Below are 20,864 nucleotides of genomic sequence, written 5' to 3' on the forward strand. Positions count from 1 at the left end.
GCAGTGGCTGCTGATGCTAACCACTGAGCCGCTGGGCATGTGACTGCCCTCTTTACCCAGCCTCTTCCAAGTCCAATCCAAATGCTTCCTTGCAACTGTCCCCATACATAAGAGAAAATCCTTACCTGCCTGAAATGTTTTTTTAAGGTATTTCAAAACAACCACCACTGATTTTTTTCACCATCACAGAAATAATGCCACTATGTTCCCTGGAGGTACAGTGTATCTGTACCGCCCACAGTTTGAGTAGATCAGCACTAACTCATGGGATCAATCCCTTAAGCTCCAAGGTCATCTGCCAAAAAGTGGTCCATGGCCCAAAACTCTCAGCTCTGGGTATTCCCCCAATGCCCTATCTGCAGTTAAAGTTTTTCTTGAAGCTTCTTTCTTTTCTACCATCACTTAGCACAGCTCCACTTCTGCCCTAGCAGGGCATGAAATAATACCCAACCAACATCCAGGTTGCTGGGAGACCAAAAAGTCCTTCAAGGTGTCAGTTCTCATGGCTCCATGGCTCTTGGGATGCAGCATGTGCAGTGCGTTTGTGCCCACACAAAGGCATCTCCAGTAGTCGCCCTCTTTGTGTTTGTGCAACTGAGCTGAAGGGAATAATGAATTGTGCTGGACTCCAGTTAGGCCCAAAGAAAGATTCCTGATCAGAATAACTGATCTTCAAGGAAAGTCCATCCCAGCCTAAATATAATCCAGTGACATCTGAGGCTCCTTCTCTAATGATTAGTCTTTGCAGGACTTCAGAATAGGCCAGCCAGGCAGAAGGAGGACAAGTAAACCTCAAGGCTCTTAGCAGCCCAGCTCCCACCCCAGAGCTACTGCAGAAATGATAGCTAAGTATAACACACAGAAGCAGCACTCAGCTACCTCCATGTCTGCTTCCTTTCCTCAAAGAAAACGAGGGTCCAAGTGAAATCAGTGCCCCTGCTCCCACTGCCAGTAAGTTCTACCACCCCACTGGCTACACCTGCAATTCAGGTACCTCAAACTACTCTGGACCACACATGTTTCTAGGGCAAAAATCCTCTGTGGCCCATCCACACTGTACAAATATGCTCACAGAAGAATGAGAAAGATGGAAATTCTTTTTAAGAAGAAACCAATGAGGTGATAGTTAATAAAGGATTAGGTGTCATACTTATTAATTCCATACATAGATAACATACCCATTAATTTACCCCAGAAATAAATTAGAGAAAGCATCAAAACGCAAAAACTAGCCCTGGCTTGTGTGGTTCATGGATTGAGTGCTGGCCTGTGAACCAAAGGGTCACAGGTTTGATTCCTAGTCAGGGCACATGCCTGGCATGCAGGCCAGGTTCCCAGCTGGGGGCACATGACAGGCAACCACACACTGATGTTTCTCTCCATCTCTTTCTCCCTCTCTCCAGAAATAAATAAAATCCCCCTTTCTCTAGAAATAAATAATATCTTTTTTTAAAAACCAGCAAAAATCAGGATGCATGTGTGGAAATGGACCCACCTGTGGCCTATTCCCCTATTAGCTGTAATAATCACCCTAAAAGTCCAAGGGCACAGTCTCTGAGGTCCTTGGGGGATGGTGGGGGGAGTGGGGGAGAGGCGGGGACAGTCACCTCTGCTCACACTTCCAGAACATGCTTTCACCCTTGAAGCAAAGAAATGAACTCTGGGTGGGATGGGGCCAACATATTTTACATGGTGTGACTAGATTTTCTAGGATAATCCCAATTTAAAAATGCAGTCCAAATGAATGCATAAATACTCACATACTCAAGTAGAACCAGAAAAGGTGCTCAAATCATCCACCTTCAACTCTTTATAAAGCTTGGAATTTGCTTATACCTTAGAAAAGTTAGGAGATCAATCTTCTTTAGAGGAAAAAATGAGGATACCAAATGGGTGGAAAAAGAAAAGCCAGAACATTCTGCCTGATTGGTTTTCGAGTTTGTATCTGGACCAAGAGCCATAGTCATCCGGCCCAGGAAGCGGGAAGCAAACCAGGTGGGTGGCAGGGCAGGAAGGAGCCTGTATGCCCTGGCTTAGAGACCAGAAGAACAATGACAACCAGCAGGCCTCTGCAAAGCAATTGGATGTGCAGGAACAATAATAGCAACAGAATTGAGAGGCAGTCTTAAGACTACAGCAGGGGAAGGCATGTGTGTTCAACTTCCACATGCACACCCAGGGCCAGCCCCCCATCTGCCCCTGCAGGTCCATAGCCTGTTTCCCTTCTAATTAGGAATGCTATTGCCAAGACCAACCCCTGTTAGCCTTGGACAGAAGGACTTCCTCCCTCATTACTTAACTCTCACCCATGACCACTGAAGATGTCTCAAACCAAAGGTCTGGGTTTTGAAGGGTCATCTTTATCAGTTGTCATAAGTTCTTCAAAAATTCTGGGTTCCAAAAGAGAAGTCCAAGTGAGAGCACACAGATGCTGTACTCAGAGATGATGCAAATGCAGCACCAAAGCAGTGGCCTGGAGAAGACAGAAGTGGGGAGTGGGCAGAGAACACTCACCATCTCATCCAGGGCGTAGCGCAGGAGTCCGTGTTCATACAGGATAAAGAACCGCCGCTGCCACTTCTGTAAAGGAACCCAGAGTAAAAGTTTAGGAGGGTTCTGGCCCTGATCTCCATGTGCTAAGTCCCTGAGTCTGCCAAACCTGTATCTAAAGAACTCTGATTCCACAGCTTCCATTTCTGAGGCAGATGGCAGGAAAAGAAGGACCCAAGGCAGAAGAATGGTGATTTATTAGCCAGGATTGGGTCAGAGGACGGGCCCAAGCCACACAGTGTGTTTCCACATAAGTTATTGAGATTTAACAAGGTGCCTGGTTTATTTTAATTTGCAAGCTCCTCAGGAACAGCAATGTCTTGGTCACCTGTTTGAATTCTTTATGTACCTAGCACAGAGTTTATCATATAATATGTATCAATATTTACTCGATGAATTATCTGACATGATATGGAACCACCTGAGAATTGCAAGCACTGATTCCCTACTTCTGAAAAAATCTAGGAAACTGCTATAAAAGGGTGTCTCGATGACCCATAGGGAATGGGAGACAGAGGAAAAGGTAGCCAGGCTCTAGTACTCACTGAGAAGTGAGCTAACAAAAGTCAAAACTGAGGAGCTATGAGACCAGTGGGGACAACTCCAATGTCTAGGAGTGTGTCACTGACAGGGTGTCCTCTCTCTGCTCTCCAACCAAAGGCCAAGTACTGGGGGCCAATGGTGGGCCAATGGCACTGGGAGCAGAATGAAAAAGATCATGAGGGTATGTGCCTTCCTCATGAGGATCTCATGGCCTATTTTCACGACTTCAAAAAGCTCAACATAATCCATACTTTTATGGGCAATAAGGCCACAAGAACTATCTAAAATATCATGCCTCTTTTCTTCGGGCCAGAATGACATCATTTATAATAATGATTTTCCCATTAGAAACTGGGAATGGCAATTCTGTAAGACCTAAATATAAATGGGAAAAGGAGCTACTTCCTGGTTACTGCAGGCATTGAATCACAGTCCTCTGGCCTGGGTGGCAGAAACAGGACACTCATTCCCCTTACAAAGAGGACCAGTAGAGGACTGGTTCCACGCTGGGTGTCCAAAGGGAAACTGCCTAGGAAACATTCCCAAGGCTCCAATTTGTAGCCTTTAAGGACAAAGCCCACTGTAGTAGGAATCCCAAAGAACCAGACACAGGGCATGTCGGGCACCTTGCTGCCCCCCACAAGTATAGTGTGCAGGCTGGCAGCAACAGAGATCAAGAGGCAGTGAGAGGTTCTCTAGGAGATCAGGGGACAAGAAGGGAGCAGAGCTGCAGCAATGAGTGGGGTACAGGTCACAGCACCTGGAAAAGAACGTTTAGAAAAGGAAACATATCATTTTCATTGGAGTCAAATCCAAAGGGGATCCCTGGCAGCAGAATAAACCACTGGTCAGGAACAAGGCACCAACAGCCTGTGCACAGCAGAAACCTGCATTGGGCTGGAGTGCCCAGGAGAGCAGGAATGAAAGCAAAAGTTGGTCCTCAAAGCCCTCATCCCTTCACTAGTGCTCATTTGCTGAGCCCCTAGCTGGATGGGGAGGACAGGAGGAGAGGAAAGTGAAGAGGGAAGGAGGGAGCTGCAGGAGGCAGGGCCCTGACACTGAAGGAACTGGGAGCCTAACTAGCATAATTGCAAACATTTGCTGAACTGCCCCTTTGCCTCTTCCATTAACTATTTAACTATTCCATTTAACTATTCTAGAGTCAAGCTGACCCATGAAACAGGCAGCACCATGTGAGAACTTATTTTGAAGGGAGCACTAACCTTAACTAGGTATAACTGAGACTTTTCTTGTGGGTTCTATGAGCTTTCCAGTGGGGTTCCCTGCTGACCCTACCATTCAGCAATCCACTTGTCAGCTCCACATCTCCTTCTTCCTTTCTGTCAAGTCAGCCTTAGGGAAGCCCCTCTCTGGTCCCTCCCACCCCAGGAGTTCACTGATTCCCTTACCCGAGACCGATGCACTGGGTTGTCAAAGTCTGTCCCATCTGGAGCCAGGAGCAGCCAGCCACCATAAATGGGCTTTGCCTAGAGGAGAAAAGGGCAGGTAGTCAGTGGTCTTGGAACAGAGAGAAAGAACAGGTTTAAATAGTCAAATTAATGACAAGCACTTGTGAGAAACAGGAAGTCACCTCTGCCTAGCACATTTCACACATCTCATTCCCCAGCCACAGGCTGGGCCTCCAAGTAAGATGTGTGACAGCAAAAGGCTCAGGGGAGATCTGCAGCACCTGGCAGAGAGAGTGAAACAGACAACCCAGTGGGAAGATGAGAAACTGCAGAGTACAGGACTTCCTAAGGAACAGATGCCTCTCTCAAGTTCCTGATCAAGCCACCAAGATCAGAAAAAATGGCATTTTCTTCAATAACCATTTGAGTGCCGGGGTATGCCAGGTACTAGGCATATCACATGAACAACACAGTCAAATACCCTCATCCTGACGGTCTGAAACAGGGCCTGGAAGAAGAGACACTGCTTCAGTGCTCACAGCCTGCACTGGCCAATGAATCACCAAATCACTGGTTGTATGAACTTGAGCTGAAAACCCTTTGAGTTTCAATTCTCCCATTTGAAAGTAGGGGTGGATAATAATCATATCTACACCTCATGAAACTTATGTGAGGATGGATGAGATAAAGCAAAGGAATGTAAATGGTGTAGCCATTGTGGAAAACAGGTTGGCAGTTTCTCAAAAGGTTAAACGTAGAATTCCATACACTCCAGAATTCTACTCTTAGCTATACACACCCAAGAAAACTTAAAGCAGGTGCTCAAATAAAAACTTGGACATGAATGTTCACAGCAGCAGTACAGACAATGACCAAAAGGTAAAACAACCTAATGACCATTAATAGATGAATAGCTAAATTGTGGTGCATCCATGCAATGGCATATTATTTAGCAATAAGAAGGCATAAGTACTGACACATGGACTAACAATATGGATGAACCTTGAAGGCTTTATGCTGAGAGAAGGTACACACAAAAGACCACACACAGTGTGAGTCTACTTTTATGAATAGATAAATCCAGAGAAACAGAAAGCAGATTAGTAGTTGCCAGGACATGGAGGGAACAAGAGATGGGGAATGAACATTAACAGCTGTGGGGATTCTTTTTAGGGTGATGAAAATGTTCTGGAGTAAGATAGTGGAGATGATTACATGACCTTGTGAATATGCTAAAAACTACTGAATCGTACACTTTAAGAGCATGAATTTTATGGCATATAATAGATCTCAAAACCTAAAAAAAACTGAGAAAAAAAATACTGAGTACAGTGTTTGGCCTGTAAGTACAATTATACTTTTATATTCAAGGAATCCTCTTCATCCAAGACCCTGGCAGTAGGAGCTCAACATGAACTAAAAGATCCAGACAGATACTCTGGCTCTGCCTCCCTTTTCAGCCACACTCAGCTGGTGAGAAGGGACTGGAAAAGCCATGAACAGGCCTATCTGTCCACTACACTTTGATGGGCAGTAACACAAATTAAAACCCAACCCCCACCTTACACAGAAGGAATGATCTGCGGGTGAGCCTTAAGGGTCCTCCTGCCACATCACTTCATTTAATAGCTATGGAACCTGTAACTCAGAGAGGGAGGGTCACTTGAGAGAGAGCTCACACAATACCTGGGTGAGCCAAGAACACTCTTTTTTCTTGGTTGCTGCAGGGTCCTCAAGGACCCCAGGGGAAGCACACTGGCTCTTCCCCATGAACGTGAACAGAGCAGGTAAGAGGAGCTGTGGGCAAGGGGTATGGAGTAGGCTTGAAGGGAGGAGGTGAGAGGCCAGCTTTGATGAAACACGGGAGTGGGTACTGGCAGTGAACCAGGGATAGATTAGAAGGACACAATGTAGAAGGGCCATGACCTAAGCGGGGAATAAAATTCTGCCTGGGAAAGCAGAAGCAAAGAGAGTAGAGGCCTGTTTTTTCAGCAAGCACCAGAGGCACACAGCCATCCCCAAGCAAGTGAGCATGCTCAGCCTCTCTCCCACATCTCAGGGATATGCACACTTGGCAGACCCCACAAAAATCCTCATGAAGCACTGGGGTAGGTATCCTGGGCCAAATCAATCCCCACTTTGCCTATCATCATAAAGTCCCCCAAACTAAAACAGAGAGGTTAGACCACGGTCGCATCCCTCCATTTCTGTCTAGCTTTCATTATGCAGCACCCTCCTAGTCTCTGGCTGCAGCACTTTGGGGCAACCTCACATTATCAAGCTATATCTACTTGACCTGTCCCTAACGGGACAGTGGGAAACCTGAGAAACTGGCACAGGGCTCCTCAGAACCAGACACTGTCTCACCCCAACCCACCATCAGTGTCATTCACTCAACAAATGTCTACTCAGCCTTACTGTGTGCACAGCCCCATGGCCTGCCAGCATCCACCTTGCTTGACCATGACTTCCTTCTACACATCACCCCAAAGGGTACCACTTCCAAGTATGCAGGTTATCCCGAAAAAGGAGAAGGCTGGGCCAATGAAAGGCACAGGGCAAGAAACAAGTGCCCTGGGAGGAGGAGTAGGCTTGGAAGTAGGTAACATTCCATCAAGAACATTTACCAAGGCAAATTCATAGCAACAAGAGGCAGGTGAGTGGTTGCTTATGGCCGAGGGATAGAAGGATTAGGGGATTAGAGCTAAGAGGTACGAAGGTTCTTTTAGGATGAGGAATATGTTCTAAAATTGATTGTGGTGTTAGTTGTACACCTTTGGGAATATACTGAAAATCATCATTGTACACTTTAATTGGGTCAATTGCAGGGTATGTGAATGTTATCTTAATAAAGCTGTTAACAAAATCATTTACCAAGGCCCATGTCAGGCAATGGGGAAGCAGAGATACATAAGAAACTGCTCCTATCCTCCTGGGTTCACAGTCCAAAAGAAATGTAAATTAATGAAGCCTCTTCCCACACCTAAGAAGAACGTATCTGGGGAGGGGCCAGGGAGCAGGTCATTTTGAAAGTTTTCAAGTGACACTGCTTCACTCCCCCTGCCACCACCAAATTTGGGAAAATTCATTCAAAGAGATAGGTACAAAGGTTTTGAAGGTCAATAACCTAGTCTGTTGATTTGCAGGAAGGGTGGTGGAATGTGTCAGACACAGAAGACGGAAGGGGAGCAAGAGGCAGCAGGCACAGGCCTGACAGAGTAGGGGTGGAGCAAGAAGCACCTGCAGAGTTGACTTGGTGCCTACAGCTGAACAACAAGAACCATCGGGTGTCTACTCTGCAGCTCCAGGGTCACTGGGAGACCCTGCCACCCTGCACTACCATCTAAAGTGAGCAAATGGGGGAGCAGAAATGACTCTGAAGGACGTGAGTCTCTCCCCTACATACACACACAGGAGGATAGACTGGGGTAGAGAGGGCTCTCTGGGCACAGGCATAGTGGCAGGAATGCTGTGTTACGGGGACAGTGAGGAAGGGGCCAAGGTAACAGAGCAGATCAGCTCATGCTGTTTCTTAAAACTTCTCAGCACCTCTTACTAAGAACATCCAGACTCTGTAACCCAGTCCAGAAGCCTGAGAAGTCAAGCACCAGGATACCCAACTAAGATAATCTGCCATCCTGACCTGGCCAACTGGCCCAGGAAGTACTGCAGTTTTTCCCAATATTTCTCAGACTATCTAAAATGCCCACATCAGACCCAGTCATCTCAGTAAGTCCAAAAGCACCCAGCAGAGCCACTGTCATGAGTGGTTTTGTGAGGCAGCAGTTCCCCCATCACAATTCTCACCTTCTTCTCTGGGTCAATGCCTCCAACAGGCCAGAAGGCCCTCTCTTCCTGAGAACCCATAATAACCTGAATCACAACTTTGAAACAGACAACTAAGGAACCCAAGGAACCTGGTACATAGCAGTATGCTCTAGAAACTCTTAGTGGTATGCTAGCTAGGTTTTTTTTTTGTTTGTTTTCTGGCTTGTTTTTCTTTGTTTGTTTGTTTGTTTGGGGGGGGAGGTTGTACAGGAGAAGCAGCTCTCTGTTCAGTCAATCCTGAGGGTCCAAGTTGGGCTGTAAGGACCCAAAGGCTGGGGCTGGGTTGTTTCAGGCAGGCTACCCAGGTGAAAGCACCAATAGCCTATACCTACACCCCATGTACAAGTCACTATGTGAAAGAGACCCCTGACCTGCTTCTCTTCCAGTTCAGCCCAGTCTTCCCTCACAGACCCAGTAACACAGTCTGCTCTTCCTTCTGGCTGGTCTCTGCGAGGAGGCTGCTGGTGGTCTGGGCAGACTCTCCAACCGAAAGCCCCTCTAAATAGGGTTCCCTGAAACTTCTGCTTCCTGGAAGATGGGGTAGATATAATTTTCCCTATTCTTCTAATGTACAAATAAAACCCTGGACACTGTATATGAGACAGACCAGAGAACACTCTGCAAAGTGGAGAAAAGGCAGGCAGGATGCAGACACTTCAGGACCCAAGAAACCACTAGGAGGTGAGGGGGCCTTGGGTTTTCTTTTTGCCTCTGTCCCAAAAGGAGGACTGCAGGAGCAGGCAACCTGGGAGAGCCAAGAGGCACAGACAAAATATAAAAGCTTGTTCTCCTCAGCCAAAGGGCCAGGGAAAAGACAGCCTGGCAAGACAGAAAACTCTTAAGACAATAACCACCCTCCCTACTCCAGCCAGATACCACAGAAAAGATGCAGCCTGACCCCCACCATGACAGCAAAGGCTAGACTCCCACCTTGCTGGCTGATAGGAGTCCCAGCACCCCTGCTAGGGAAGTATCAGGAGGCCAGGTAGGGAGCTAGGATTTCCATCTCCATGCTGCAGCAACAAGGCACCCTCCCTCTCCCTGCTGGGACAATGTCAGAGGGGGACATCTGCAGAGTTGAACTCCCCCTCCACCCCCACAGTAACAAGGCACCACCCACCTGAGGTGTCAATGTAAGCCAAGCTGGGGGCGGGACAGGGTGGGGAGGGCCTGTGCTTCCACCTAAAAATAAAAAAGGGAGGAGCTCCCCTTCCCCTGATGAAGTAGTGTCAGAGAAATCCAACTGATAGAGCAGGGTCAAACACAATCCAGAGTCACCTAACAAAAATGTCCACGTTTCAGTCGAAAAATCAGTATTGTACCAAGAACCATGAAGGTTGTAAACTGAATGAACAAAGATACTTGACAGAGGCCAACAATGAGGTAGACATATCAGAATTATCTGATGATAATTTTAAAGCAGCCATGCTAAAATGCTTCAACAAGAAATTATGGTCCAGTCAAGATAGAGGCGTAGGTAGACACGCTTCACCTCTTCAGGCAACCATAGAAAGAATTACAACTAGATCTCAAAACAATTAACACCCAGAGCCATCAGAAAATTGAGCCATATGGAAGTCTGACAACCAAGGATTTAAAGAAGCCCCATTCAGCCCTGGCTGTTGTGGTTTAGTAGACTGAGCACCAGCCTGAGAACCATAAAGAAGCCACATTCATCCAGATGGGAAGAAGTGGAGTAGCAGAGATGGGTGGAAAGGCACAGAAATGTCGTGTGACAAGAAGAGGCAGCAGCGAAAGCAAAATGGACAGTCCCAAATTCACATATGGTGAATAAAGATCTAGAGGGATAACTTGGGAATGAGCCATCCCAGCCCCAGGCCAGACCACACAGCCCAGGGTTCCAGGAAGATAAATCCCCATAACTTCTGGCTGTAAAAACCAATAGGGTTTGCAGCAGCAGAAGAAACTGACGAATTTTTAGTAGACTCCAATTATAGGGCCCACACAGGCTTTGTGCGTATGCAAACCCATGCACCCTGGGACTCACCACCAGGACAACAGCTGGAAGGGCGCTAGTCACATATGGGAGGTGAGTGAAGTGACTTGAAATGGGACAGGTGCCAGGAAAACCTCCTGAAGCCAGGCAGCAGCACTGACCCCTCTGTAATCCCTCCCCCCACACACAGACACAAAGCAGTGAAGCAAGTTGCTCTGCCCCAGCAATCACCTCAGGTTCCACCCCACACAATTTTCAGGCGCCTTTTCTATAACAGGCCACACTACTAAGACGGGGTGTCAAAGCACCTCTCCCTAATACACAGAAACATACACAGGGAGTCTGCCAAATTGAGGAGACAAAGAAATATGGCCCAAATGAAAGAACGGAACAAAACCACAGAAGAAGAACTAAATGAAATAGAGATAGCTAATCTATCAGATGCAGAATTCAAAACACTGGTGATCTAGAGGCTCAAAGAACTCAGTGAGGATGGCAAATGCATAAGGGAAGAAATGAAAAAAAATCTATAGGGACTCAACAGTGAAGTGAAGGTGGCCAGGACTTGAATCAATGATTTGGAACATAAGGAATAAACATTCAACCAGAATAGCAAGAAGAAAAAGAAGAATTAAAAAAACCAAGGAGAGTATAAGGACCCTCTGAGACATCACCAAATGTACCAACATCTGAATCATAGAGACACCAGAAGAAGAAGAGGAAGAGAAAGAAATTGAAAACTTACTTGAAAAAACAATAAAAGAAAACTCTAATTTGGTGAAGGATATAGACATACAAGTCCAGGAAGCACAGAGAGTGCCAAACAAGTTGGACCCAAAGAGGAGCATACCAAGACACATCATATCTAAAATGCCAAAGGTTAAAGATAAGGGGAGAATCTTAAAAACAGCAAGAGAAAAGCAGAGTTACCTACAAAGGAGTTCCCAATAAGACTATCAGCCAATTTCTCAAAAGAAACTTTGCAGGCAAGAAGGGACTGGCAAGAAGTATTCAAAGTGATAAACAGCAAGGACCTACAACCTAGATGACTCTACCCAGCAGTTATCATTGAGAATTGAAGGGCAGATAAAGTGCTTCCCAGATAAGGTAAAGCTAAAGGAGTTCATCATCACCTGGCCAGTATTACATGACATGTTAAAGGGACCTATTTAAGAAACAGAAGATCAAAACTATGGACATTAAAATGGCAACAAATCCACAACTATAAACAACTGAATCTAAAAAACAAACTGAGAAACAACTAGAACAGGAACAGAATCATCGATATGGAGCCATTTGGAGGGTTATCAACTGAGAGAGGGGAAGTGGAGAATGTGGGGGAAAGGTGCAGGGATTAAGAAGCATAATTGGTCCTGGCTGGTGTGGCTCAGTGAATCGAGTGCTGGCCTGCAAACCAAAAGGTTGCCCATTCGATTCCCAGTCAGGGCACAAGCCTGGGTTGTGGGCCAGGTCCAGTGTTTCTCTCGCCCTCCCTTCCTCTCTCTTTGAAAGTAAATACATAAAATCTTTTCTTTAATTGATTTTTAAAAAACTCCCCCCAAATAAATCTCAGACCCAAAGAGTTTTATTAGAGAATTCTACCAAGTGTTTAAAAAATTAGTACCAATTCTACGGTCTTTTCCAGAAAAGAGAAGAAAAAACACTTTCCAAGTCATTTTATGAAGCTACTATTAACCTGATATCAGAATCAGACATGGTACCAAAAAGGGGGAAGAAAAAGAACTATAGACCAATATTCCTCATAAATATAAATGCAAAAACCAACAATATTAGCAAAATGGAATTCAGCAACACATTTAAAGAATTATATACTATGACAAAATGGGGTTTATTCCAGGGATGAAAGGCTGGTTTAGTATTTTTTTTTAATTCAATGTAATCCATCATATTAATAGGCTACGGAAGAAAAACTCTGTGATCCTACCCTTCAATGCAAAAAGCATTTGACAAAGTTCAACACACATTCATGATTTAGATGATTTAGAAAACAAATAAAACAACCCTGGAAAGTAGAAGGGAGCTTCTTCAACTGATAATGAGCATCTCCAAAGAACTAGAGAGCTAACATTACACATAATGGTGAATGGTGAAAGACTAAATACTTCCCTCTAAGATCAGTAACTAGGCAATGACATCCACTCTCAGACCTCTTATTCAACAAGGGGGTAGAATTTCTAGCCAGTACAATAAGGTAAGGAAAGGAAATAGAAGGCACACAGATCAGAAAGAATAAATAAAATATTTACAGATGACATAATTGTCCAAGTAGAAAACAACAAGGAACCTATAAATATAAGATTAGTATAAAAAATCGACTGCATTTCTATACTAGCAATAAATATGCAAACATCAAAATTAAAAATGTACTACTTATAATCACTTTTTAAAAATTAAATACTTGTAAATGTAACAAAGCATGTAGAAGATTTACATGTTGAAAACTATACAGCATTGGTGAAAGAAATCAAAGAAGATCTAAATAAATGGAGAAACATAATCTGTTTATACACTATAAGATCAATAATTCTCCCCAATGATAAACAAGTTTAATGCGATTACTATCAAAAGCTCAGCAAGACTTTTTGTAGATATAGACAAGATTATCCTAAAATGCATTTTGAAAGGCAAAGAAAGTAGAATAACTTTTAAAAATTAAAAAAGAATAAAGAAGGAGGAATCCATATAACTGACTACAAGTTTTATTATTTATCCACAGTAATCAAGACTGTATGGTATTAATGGAAAGTTAGACACAATGGAACACAGAACCAGAAATAGACCCACACAAATATGCCCAACTTAGTTTTTGACAAAGATGCTAAAGCATTTCAACAGAGGACATAGACTTTCAACAAAGGGTGCTATAGCAAAAGTGGACACCCACACCCTGGCTGGTATAGCTCAGTGGATTGAGCACAGGCAGGAAAACCAAAGGGTCGCTGCTTCTATTCCCAGTCAAGGCACATGCCTAGGTTGCAGGCCAGGTCCCCAGTGGGGAACACATGAGAGGCAACCACACACTGGTGTTTCTCTCCCTCTCTTTCTCCCTCCCTTCCGTTCCCTTCTCTCTAAAAATTTTAAAAATAAATAAGTAAATGGACATCCACAAGCAGGAAACAATCCTCAACCTTATACAAAAATTAATTCAAAATGGAACACAAACTTAAGTTATCAAATTAGACTTCATCAAAATTAAAAACTTTGGCTCTACAAAGGACCCTCTTAGAAGGATGAAAAGGTAAGCTACCAAGTGGGATACAAAATTTGCAAACCAAATACCTAACAAAGGACTAGTGTGCATGTGTGTATAAAATACATAAAAACCTTTCAAAACTCAATAGTAAAAAAACAAACAATCCAATTAGAATGGGCAGAAGACATGAAAAGGTGTTCTACATTAAGAAAATACAAATTAAAATCACATGAGATATTACTACACACCTATCAAAATGGCTTAAATTTAAAAAACAAAACAAAATGGTGAGAACAGGAAATGCTGACAAGGATGTAAAGAAAGTATAGTTGACCTCTGAGCATAGTTTTGAACCACACAGGTCCACTTACACAAGATTTTTTTCAATAAATACCTGTACTGTTTTCAGTCCATGGATATGGAGTCTGTGGATGTGGAGGGCCGACTGTATGCACTGACCTATGCCATTTTATACAGGGGCATTCTCAGATTTTAGTATTTCGGGGTGGGGTGGGGGGGGTCTTAGAACCAACCCCCTGAGGATACTAAAGAAAAACTAAGCTTTGGAAGAACCAAAGTTATATGTGGATTTTTGAATGTGCAGAGGGGAGGGTTGAGGGGGTGGGGGCATACCCCTAACTCCCACATTATTCATGGGTCAACTGTGTATCACTCATACATTGCTGGAAAGAATGTGATATGGTACAGCCAGTCTGAACAAGTACGGTTCCTTAAAAAACTAAATATGCATCTACCATACAACCCAGCACCTGCACTGCTGGGTATTCCAGCAAAATGAAAACTTACACTCACACAAAAACTGTACACAAATCATTATAATAGCTTTATTATAATAGCCAAAAACTGGAAGCAAGGCAGATGTCCTTCAACGGGTGAACATTAAACAGTTAAACAAACTGTGGTACATGACACCCTGGAATACTAGTCAGCAATAAAAGAAACAAACTGTTGATACACGAAACGTGAATGAATCACCAGCGAACCATGACGAGTGAACAAGCGAATCTCCAAAGATTTCATGTTGTACCGTTAACACAACATTCCTGAAATGTGGACTTCACAGGGAGCACAGATGCATGGCTGCCAGGGGCTGAGGAGGCAGCAGTGGTGGGAGGCAGGTGGTGTGGCTGGAAGGGTCCTGGGAGAAGGACACAGGGGATCTCAACGTAGTATCTCTTACAACTGCAGAGGGAAGCTACAATTATCTCAAATTAAAAAGTTTAATTTAGAAAAAGAAAATCAAACTTGTTACTTCCCAAAAACTTGCTTTTCACACACACAGGGATAATACTGGAAGGGGAACCTGCCACAGCCTGAGAGCCAGAGATTCCAGCCACAAAGGCCTCAGCACCCACTGAAATCCACTGGGGTCTTCCTCATGCAGGGCTACCTAACATGACCCTCAGCTGTACTGCCTTAGTTCTCCTAGCCTTTCCAACAGCTTCTAGAGACTCCATGCAAGCTCGCATACACACCGTCTCTCAGGCCTGTCTACCTGACCACAACAAGGTTCTTGCTTTCCTCAGGCAGATCTGGGTTGCATCAAGGAGAACCCCAACCGTCTCAACTCAGGCCAAATGGGCAGGCCGCAGACAGGGGAAAGAGCAGGTGTCCTGGTCTGCTTCTCACAGCATTGTCAGGCCGCCACACTGATGCTTCCCAGAAACATACAGGCCTCTGGACCCAGCCACCCAATCACAACCAGTTCCAAGGCATCTAGAACATCACACACTTGGCTCTCAGCTCCATATGGCCTGTCTGTGGCTCAACAAGTGAGCATGTGGCATTGAGATAGGCAGTCAGATATGTCACACAATATGGTACTAAAGGGGAGAGACCCAAAACTACCAATGCAAACAGGTCCCATCTTCCCTTCCCCTTGGTAACATCCCTTCATCCTGAAGTCCCTTTATCCTCTGGAGCCCCCCACCATCCAAAGCTCACCTCTACAGACAAATCAAGCCTTTTTCTTATAAAAAGGTAATTCACTGTCCCCTATGAAGGCCCCCTCAAAATCCCATGCCCCCCCTTCAAATATGGTAACTGACCCAAAGCTAACTTATTTACTGAGAGCTTACTGTGGCTGCTATCGACATTAATGTAAGACACTCCTGCCTCCCTCTTCTCTGAACTGCTCTGTTTCACTTATACCTCCCAGGGGAACAAAAATATGTTTCGGACCTCTGAGCTTAAACATGGAGTTTTCTTTGTGGTAGGCTCTTCATTCCATCCTGCTGGCAGCACCCTGCCCAACCTCCCATGTCTCACCTCCCAACCCCAAGCCATCTATATTCCTTTTCTCTTACAACACCTCAGCTCACCGTGGACAAGACTCATGTTTGTTTAGTGAAGTGCCCAGTACCAAGCAGGGCCCTGGTGACTGAATGAGAAAACACATGAATGATTCAATGGACACACTTACTAGTCACCACCACACAGCTGAGAATCGAACTGCTCCCTAACTGTTGTCCAAGTGCTGTTGGTGAGGCCTTCCCAGCCAAGATGGTGAGCCCAAACCACACATCTGACTTCCACGTGTGGAGCTCCCTGGTCCCTAGGAGATATCAGTCAGCACCAAGGGACAACCAGCAAGAAGACAAGCTGCACTTCAACTATACTTCTCCCTTCTCTAAATCCAATCCCCAGTCACACCACCATGTGTGCCACACTGGCGAAGACCAAACCAGAAGCACTGTGGGAAAGCTGGAGCTCCTAGAGAACAGCAGTATGGCAAAACACTGACATCTCCATATTCCTGCCCCAGTAACCGCATGCCCAGAAATTGAGCCTAAAGAATACCACAGAGAGAGGCAAAAAGTTCCACTCATGATTTAGGCAGAACTCAATGCCCCACAAGGAAAAATGGCTAAATGAATGCTAATTTATCAACTCACTAAATTACACAGCTATTAATTATAATAACTAAGGAGTTCAAGAAACCCTTGGGAGTATGACTCACAGGATTCCATCAAGTTAGTGCATCCTGCACAGAAGTGGGTGATTTCATTCTCTTGGGTGACAGGCACCTTCTGGAGGTATTACGCAGAACGTCCCCAGGAGCTGCTCTGAAGCTGGACTCCCCTAAGGTGTCAGAGATAAAAACATGAAGTGTGCACAGTCCCTCCCCCAAGGGGCTCCAGGTCTAATGAAGACTGATGTGGGAATAAGCAATCAGGAGAGTGGGATGTGAGAACGTGGTCTCTGTTTATAAAAAGCATAGAAATGGAGACAGATTGGGAGTCAACAAGAAAACTGCTACTGTGTTAACTGTCAGGATCATGAACAAGTCTTGGGGTTCTTTTGCTTATTTTTACTGATTTTTGTAAAGTAATGCTGCTACATGGCAGCCTATACTCTAGTCTCCACCAATGGCCTGACCTAGCAGCTCAGTAATGTAAAGACCTGGCCTGGGGACCAGGAGGCCCAAGTCCAAGTCCTGGTTCTATAACTTAGTCATTGTATGGCCCAGTGCAAGACATTATCCCCATGAACCTCAGCTTCATCATCTACAACATATGAAAATACACATATCCTTTCCATATTATCTTTTTAAAAGTACACCAGGCACGAACAAACACCGGGTAACAATGCCTCGGAATCAGAGACATATATCCCAGTGCCTACATGGGGCCATGCTAGTGTTCAAAACAACCTGAGAGTGGGGACTGGGGGCTGGCAGTGTTCAAGGGAGTAAGCCTCACAGTAGCAGTGGCAAGTGGGGGTTCCAGGACAGTGTGATAGGCAGGACTGCAGAGGCCAATCCAGAGGTACCAGACCCCAGGGCTCCCACCTCTCAGGGCAAAAGCAGAGCATGCAAAGCCCACACAAGCTGCCTTCATGCCAGGCTGAATGTCTGAATTCCAAGCAGAGTAATGGTCCTAATGAAAGCTCTTCAAAAGGAAAAGTTCCACACAGGCCTGAAGAAGGGTCCATACCAATAGGGACCAGTATCCCAGCTCTAAGGAAATTCCCAGGACAAATATGTATTTCTCTGGGCCAAAGGGGTTGGGCAGCTGCACTCAAGCATTAAGTATGAGACAAACAGCCCTTTGGTAGAGGGTTCACTGAATGACCTATGAGAAGAATGTGTGTAAATTGCAGCTAATATATTTTCTATGGTTTTGAGGTGGTTCTTGCCCTTTTCTTTTTTCCAAAGAGTTTCTGTGGAAATGCTTTCACACTCACAGCAAGCAACCTGTTTAATATTTTCTACACTTTGATTCAAAAAAGAGAGACAAGGACTGGGTAGCTGCCATCTGGCCATCTTTATAAGCTTGTAAATCATGGAAGAGTTTTGCCCGGGCTGGTGTGGTTCAGTGGATTGAGTGCCGGCCGGCAAACCAAGGTGCACTGGTTCAATTCCTGGTCAGGGCACATGCCTAGGTTGCAGGCCAAGTCCCCAGTGGGGGTGTGTGAGAGGCAACCACACATTGATGTTTCCCTTTCTTAAAAAAACAATCATGGGAGATTTCAAGGTCACCTGTCTTTTCTGGGGCATTTAGATATGTCAGTAAAATGAAATGTGAGCACATGTCAAACTCCAGTCTCAGGTCGCACCCCTGCCTAGATCTCACTGTGTCCTATGGCCACCCAGAAGGGTGACAAGAGAACTAGACAACTCTAGGCCCAAGTACACTGAGGAGGGAAGTTTTTCAGCAGAGTCATGTGCTCACCTGCCTGACCCACACCAGCGGTCAGCACACACCTTGACCATACCCAGTAGGGTCATGAACCCCAGGAAACTGGGACTTCTCTTTTAGAACAAACCTGCCGGGCCAGTAAGCACTGGTCATCACTGCAGACCCTTCGAGAGGCCACACACAAATCTGTCCCTACAATGCGATGTGGACCAAACTATGCTGGAGCAGTCCCAAGATTCACCTGGGGCTCTTAAGCCCTGGATAACACCATCCTGTTGGCCACTGTGTCCTGTAACCAAACTACATTCCTCAATGCGGGCACCATCTGCTAACACGGGCTTCCAGGGCTTGTCACCTGCCTCCAAAAGTCAGCAGAGAACAATTGGCCAATACAAAGATATTCATAATTGTGCCACAACCTCCGCATATGTCTCAACATGATCAGGACCCAGAGCCAATGTGACCAGGGCGAAAAGTCCAGCCTCCAGCATGAGAAAGGCTGCTGTTCTGTCAGCTGGTGGAAAGCATGAGGTATGTGGCCCACAAAACACACATGTGATCTAAGTGAGCACACTGGGAAGTCTTTAAAAATGCCCATCAGTTTCCTCTCTTAGTCACATCTGCTCTACTCCCCACTGTCATCAGAACTGACACCCATAGCTTATGAGGCTCCAGGTATTGGGTTGGCCAAAAAGTTTGTTTCCTTTTTTCCATACAATGGCTCTGGTAGTGCTTAATTGCCGTTTGTCTTTTAACTTCATTTGAAATAATTTTGTTAGATTGTGCTGTGACAGCTGTTACATCCATGTGTATTTAAAAGGAACCTTTCAAAATTGGTGAATTTTTGTATAGCCATTTTAATATTGAAGATGGAAGAAAATATACATTTTTGGTGTCTATGCTTTATTATTTCAAGAAAAATAAAAATGGAACTGAAACAAAAAAAGATTTGTGCAGTGTATGGAGAAAGTGCTGTGACTGAGCAAATGTGTCGAAAGCAGTATGCGCCCTGGCTGGTGTGGCTCAGTGGATCAGCACCGGCCTGCAAACCAAAGAATCATGGGTTTGATTCCCAGTCAGGGCACATTCCTGGTTGTGGGCCAGGTCCCCGGTAGGAGGTGCACAAGAGTCAACCACAATTGATTGGGGTGTGAGCCAAGGCCACCTGGCCCCATACCTGGCCCCTAACACTCGGCACAGCCTCTCCACAAGTGAGCCATGCCCGAAGGTGAAGGCTGGAGCCATCCCAGCAGGAAGTATATTCCCAAGTGGAGTATTCTCCTGGGCAGTCTAGTCCTGACTAGCACAGCTCTCAGAGCCTTCCCCAGACATCCTTGCAGCTGAGACCTAGGGCCTGCATGTGGCCCCTTTACAGAACTCATTACTATACAATGAATCAACCACAAACCACCCTTCCACAGAGCTGCCCACCCAGATTGGTCAGGCCCCATGGGCATTAAGGATCTGACAGAGATAGTGGGGCTCTTTTCCAAAAGGAATACTTCCTACCTGTGCAAAGATGTAAATGTGAGCACAGGCTCACACCTCCTCAATACCCCAGGAAAAGCAGAGTAGGGTAATCCTACAATTTATCACCCAAACTGGGACACTATGGGGAAAGAACAGGGACTGTAGTAATTATACCAGGATATACAGCCCCAGAATTCTGAAGAAGAGCGGTTTATCAACCTTTGCTGCCAAAGGCTGGTAATACAAAGATGACAAAGCCACTCAGAATACCCACAGTGAAACACTGGCACAAAAAGTGGAGCAAAGGGAAAGGAACTCCACACAGTGGAACAGAGAGGCAGAGTCTGGGAGAGACTTCCATGAGGAATGAGCAAAGGACTAACTTCAGAAGTGAAAGCCAGAGAAAAAACAACACAGTTGAGCCAGTGTAAGGTCAGCTGGTACATGCAGAGATTCAAAATGCCCTCCACAGGCAGTGGCAGAGCTTTTACACACAGTGCTGCCCCCACCTGGCAGTGTGTTTGTTATGGAGTCTGGGATTCAAAGACATACCAAGAAGAAAGGACACATCCCAAAAACCCTACCAGGCCTGGTATCCTCAGGGCTTTCTCCTCCAGAGCTGCCACAAAAACCCCAAAACTCACAACAATCTTTTGACAGTCCTACCCCTCTCCTAAAGCAAAAGTAGAACAGGGTGGAGACAAAGACACCCAATAAATACTTGGTGAAACAATGACCATAGTTCTAAGTAATGTTATCTGATGGCCTGTTGGTTTTGGCACAGAACATGTTCTACCAATGCTGCCACACATTTGACCATGCCTGAATCCCAAGCTGTGTGTGTGTGTGTGTGTGTGTGTGTGTGTGTGTATACATACATGCACAAATAAGTGTATGTGAGAGTAAGGCCAACACCAGGCTATGGAGCATACTCCTGGAGACCTAGAGTACCAAAGACGGAGAGTAGAATGGTGGTAGCATCTGTGGCATAAGCTACAAATGGGTACCAAATGTCAAACAGAAAAGGACAAGAGGATGGGAAACGAAGATGTCAAATACAAGCATAACTCAGATGGTTCTAGACCACCACAATAAAGTGAGTTACACAAATATTTGGGTTTCCCAGAGCATACAAAAGTTATGTTTATACTGTACTATAGACTATTAAGTGTGCAACAGCATTATGTTTAAAAAAATGTACGTACCCTAATTTATAAATATTTTATTGCTTA

General features: G+C 45.1%; 1 protein-coding gene across 5 annotated transcripts in view; it reads right to left on the reverse strand.

Moving 5' to 3' along the window:
* LOC123809196 (myosin phosphatase Rho interacting protein) overlaps positions 1–20,864 on the reverse strand; it is a 171,970-nt gene that overhangs the window by 130,527 nt on the left and 20,579 nt on the right. For all 5 annotated transcript variants that reach the window (XM_045824110.1, XM_045824111.1, XM_045824109.1 and 2 more), the window contains exons 2-3: positions 4,503–4,580; positions 2,515–2,580 (exon numbers count right to left, since the gene is read on the reverse strand). In XM_045824110.1, coding sequence (XP_045680066.1) covers positions 2,515–2,580; positions 4,503–4,580 — 144 coding nt within the window. The remainder of the gene's footprint in view (positions 1–2,514; positions 2,581–4,502; positions 4,581–20,864) is intronic.

This window comes from Phyllostomus hastatus, unplaced genomic scaffold, assembly GCF_019186645.2.
Source record: "Phyllostomus hastatus isolate PE091 unplaced genomic scaffold, TTU_PhHast_1.1 phas_scaffold_55, whole genome shotgun sequence".
Taxonomy (NCBI): domain Eukaryota; kingdom Metazoa; phylum Chordata; class Mammalia; order Chiroptera; family Phyllostomidae; genus Phyllostomus; species Phyllostomus hastatus.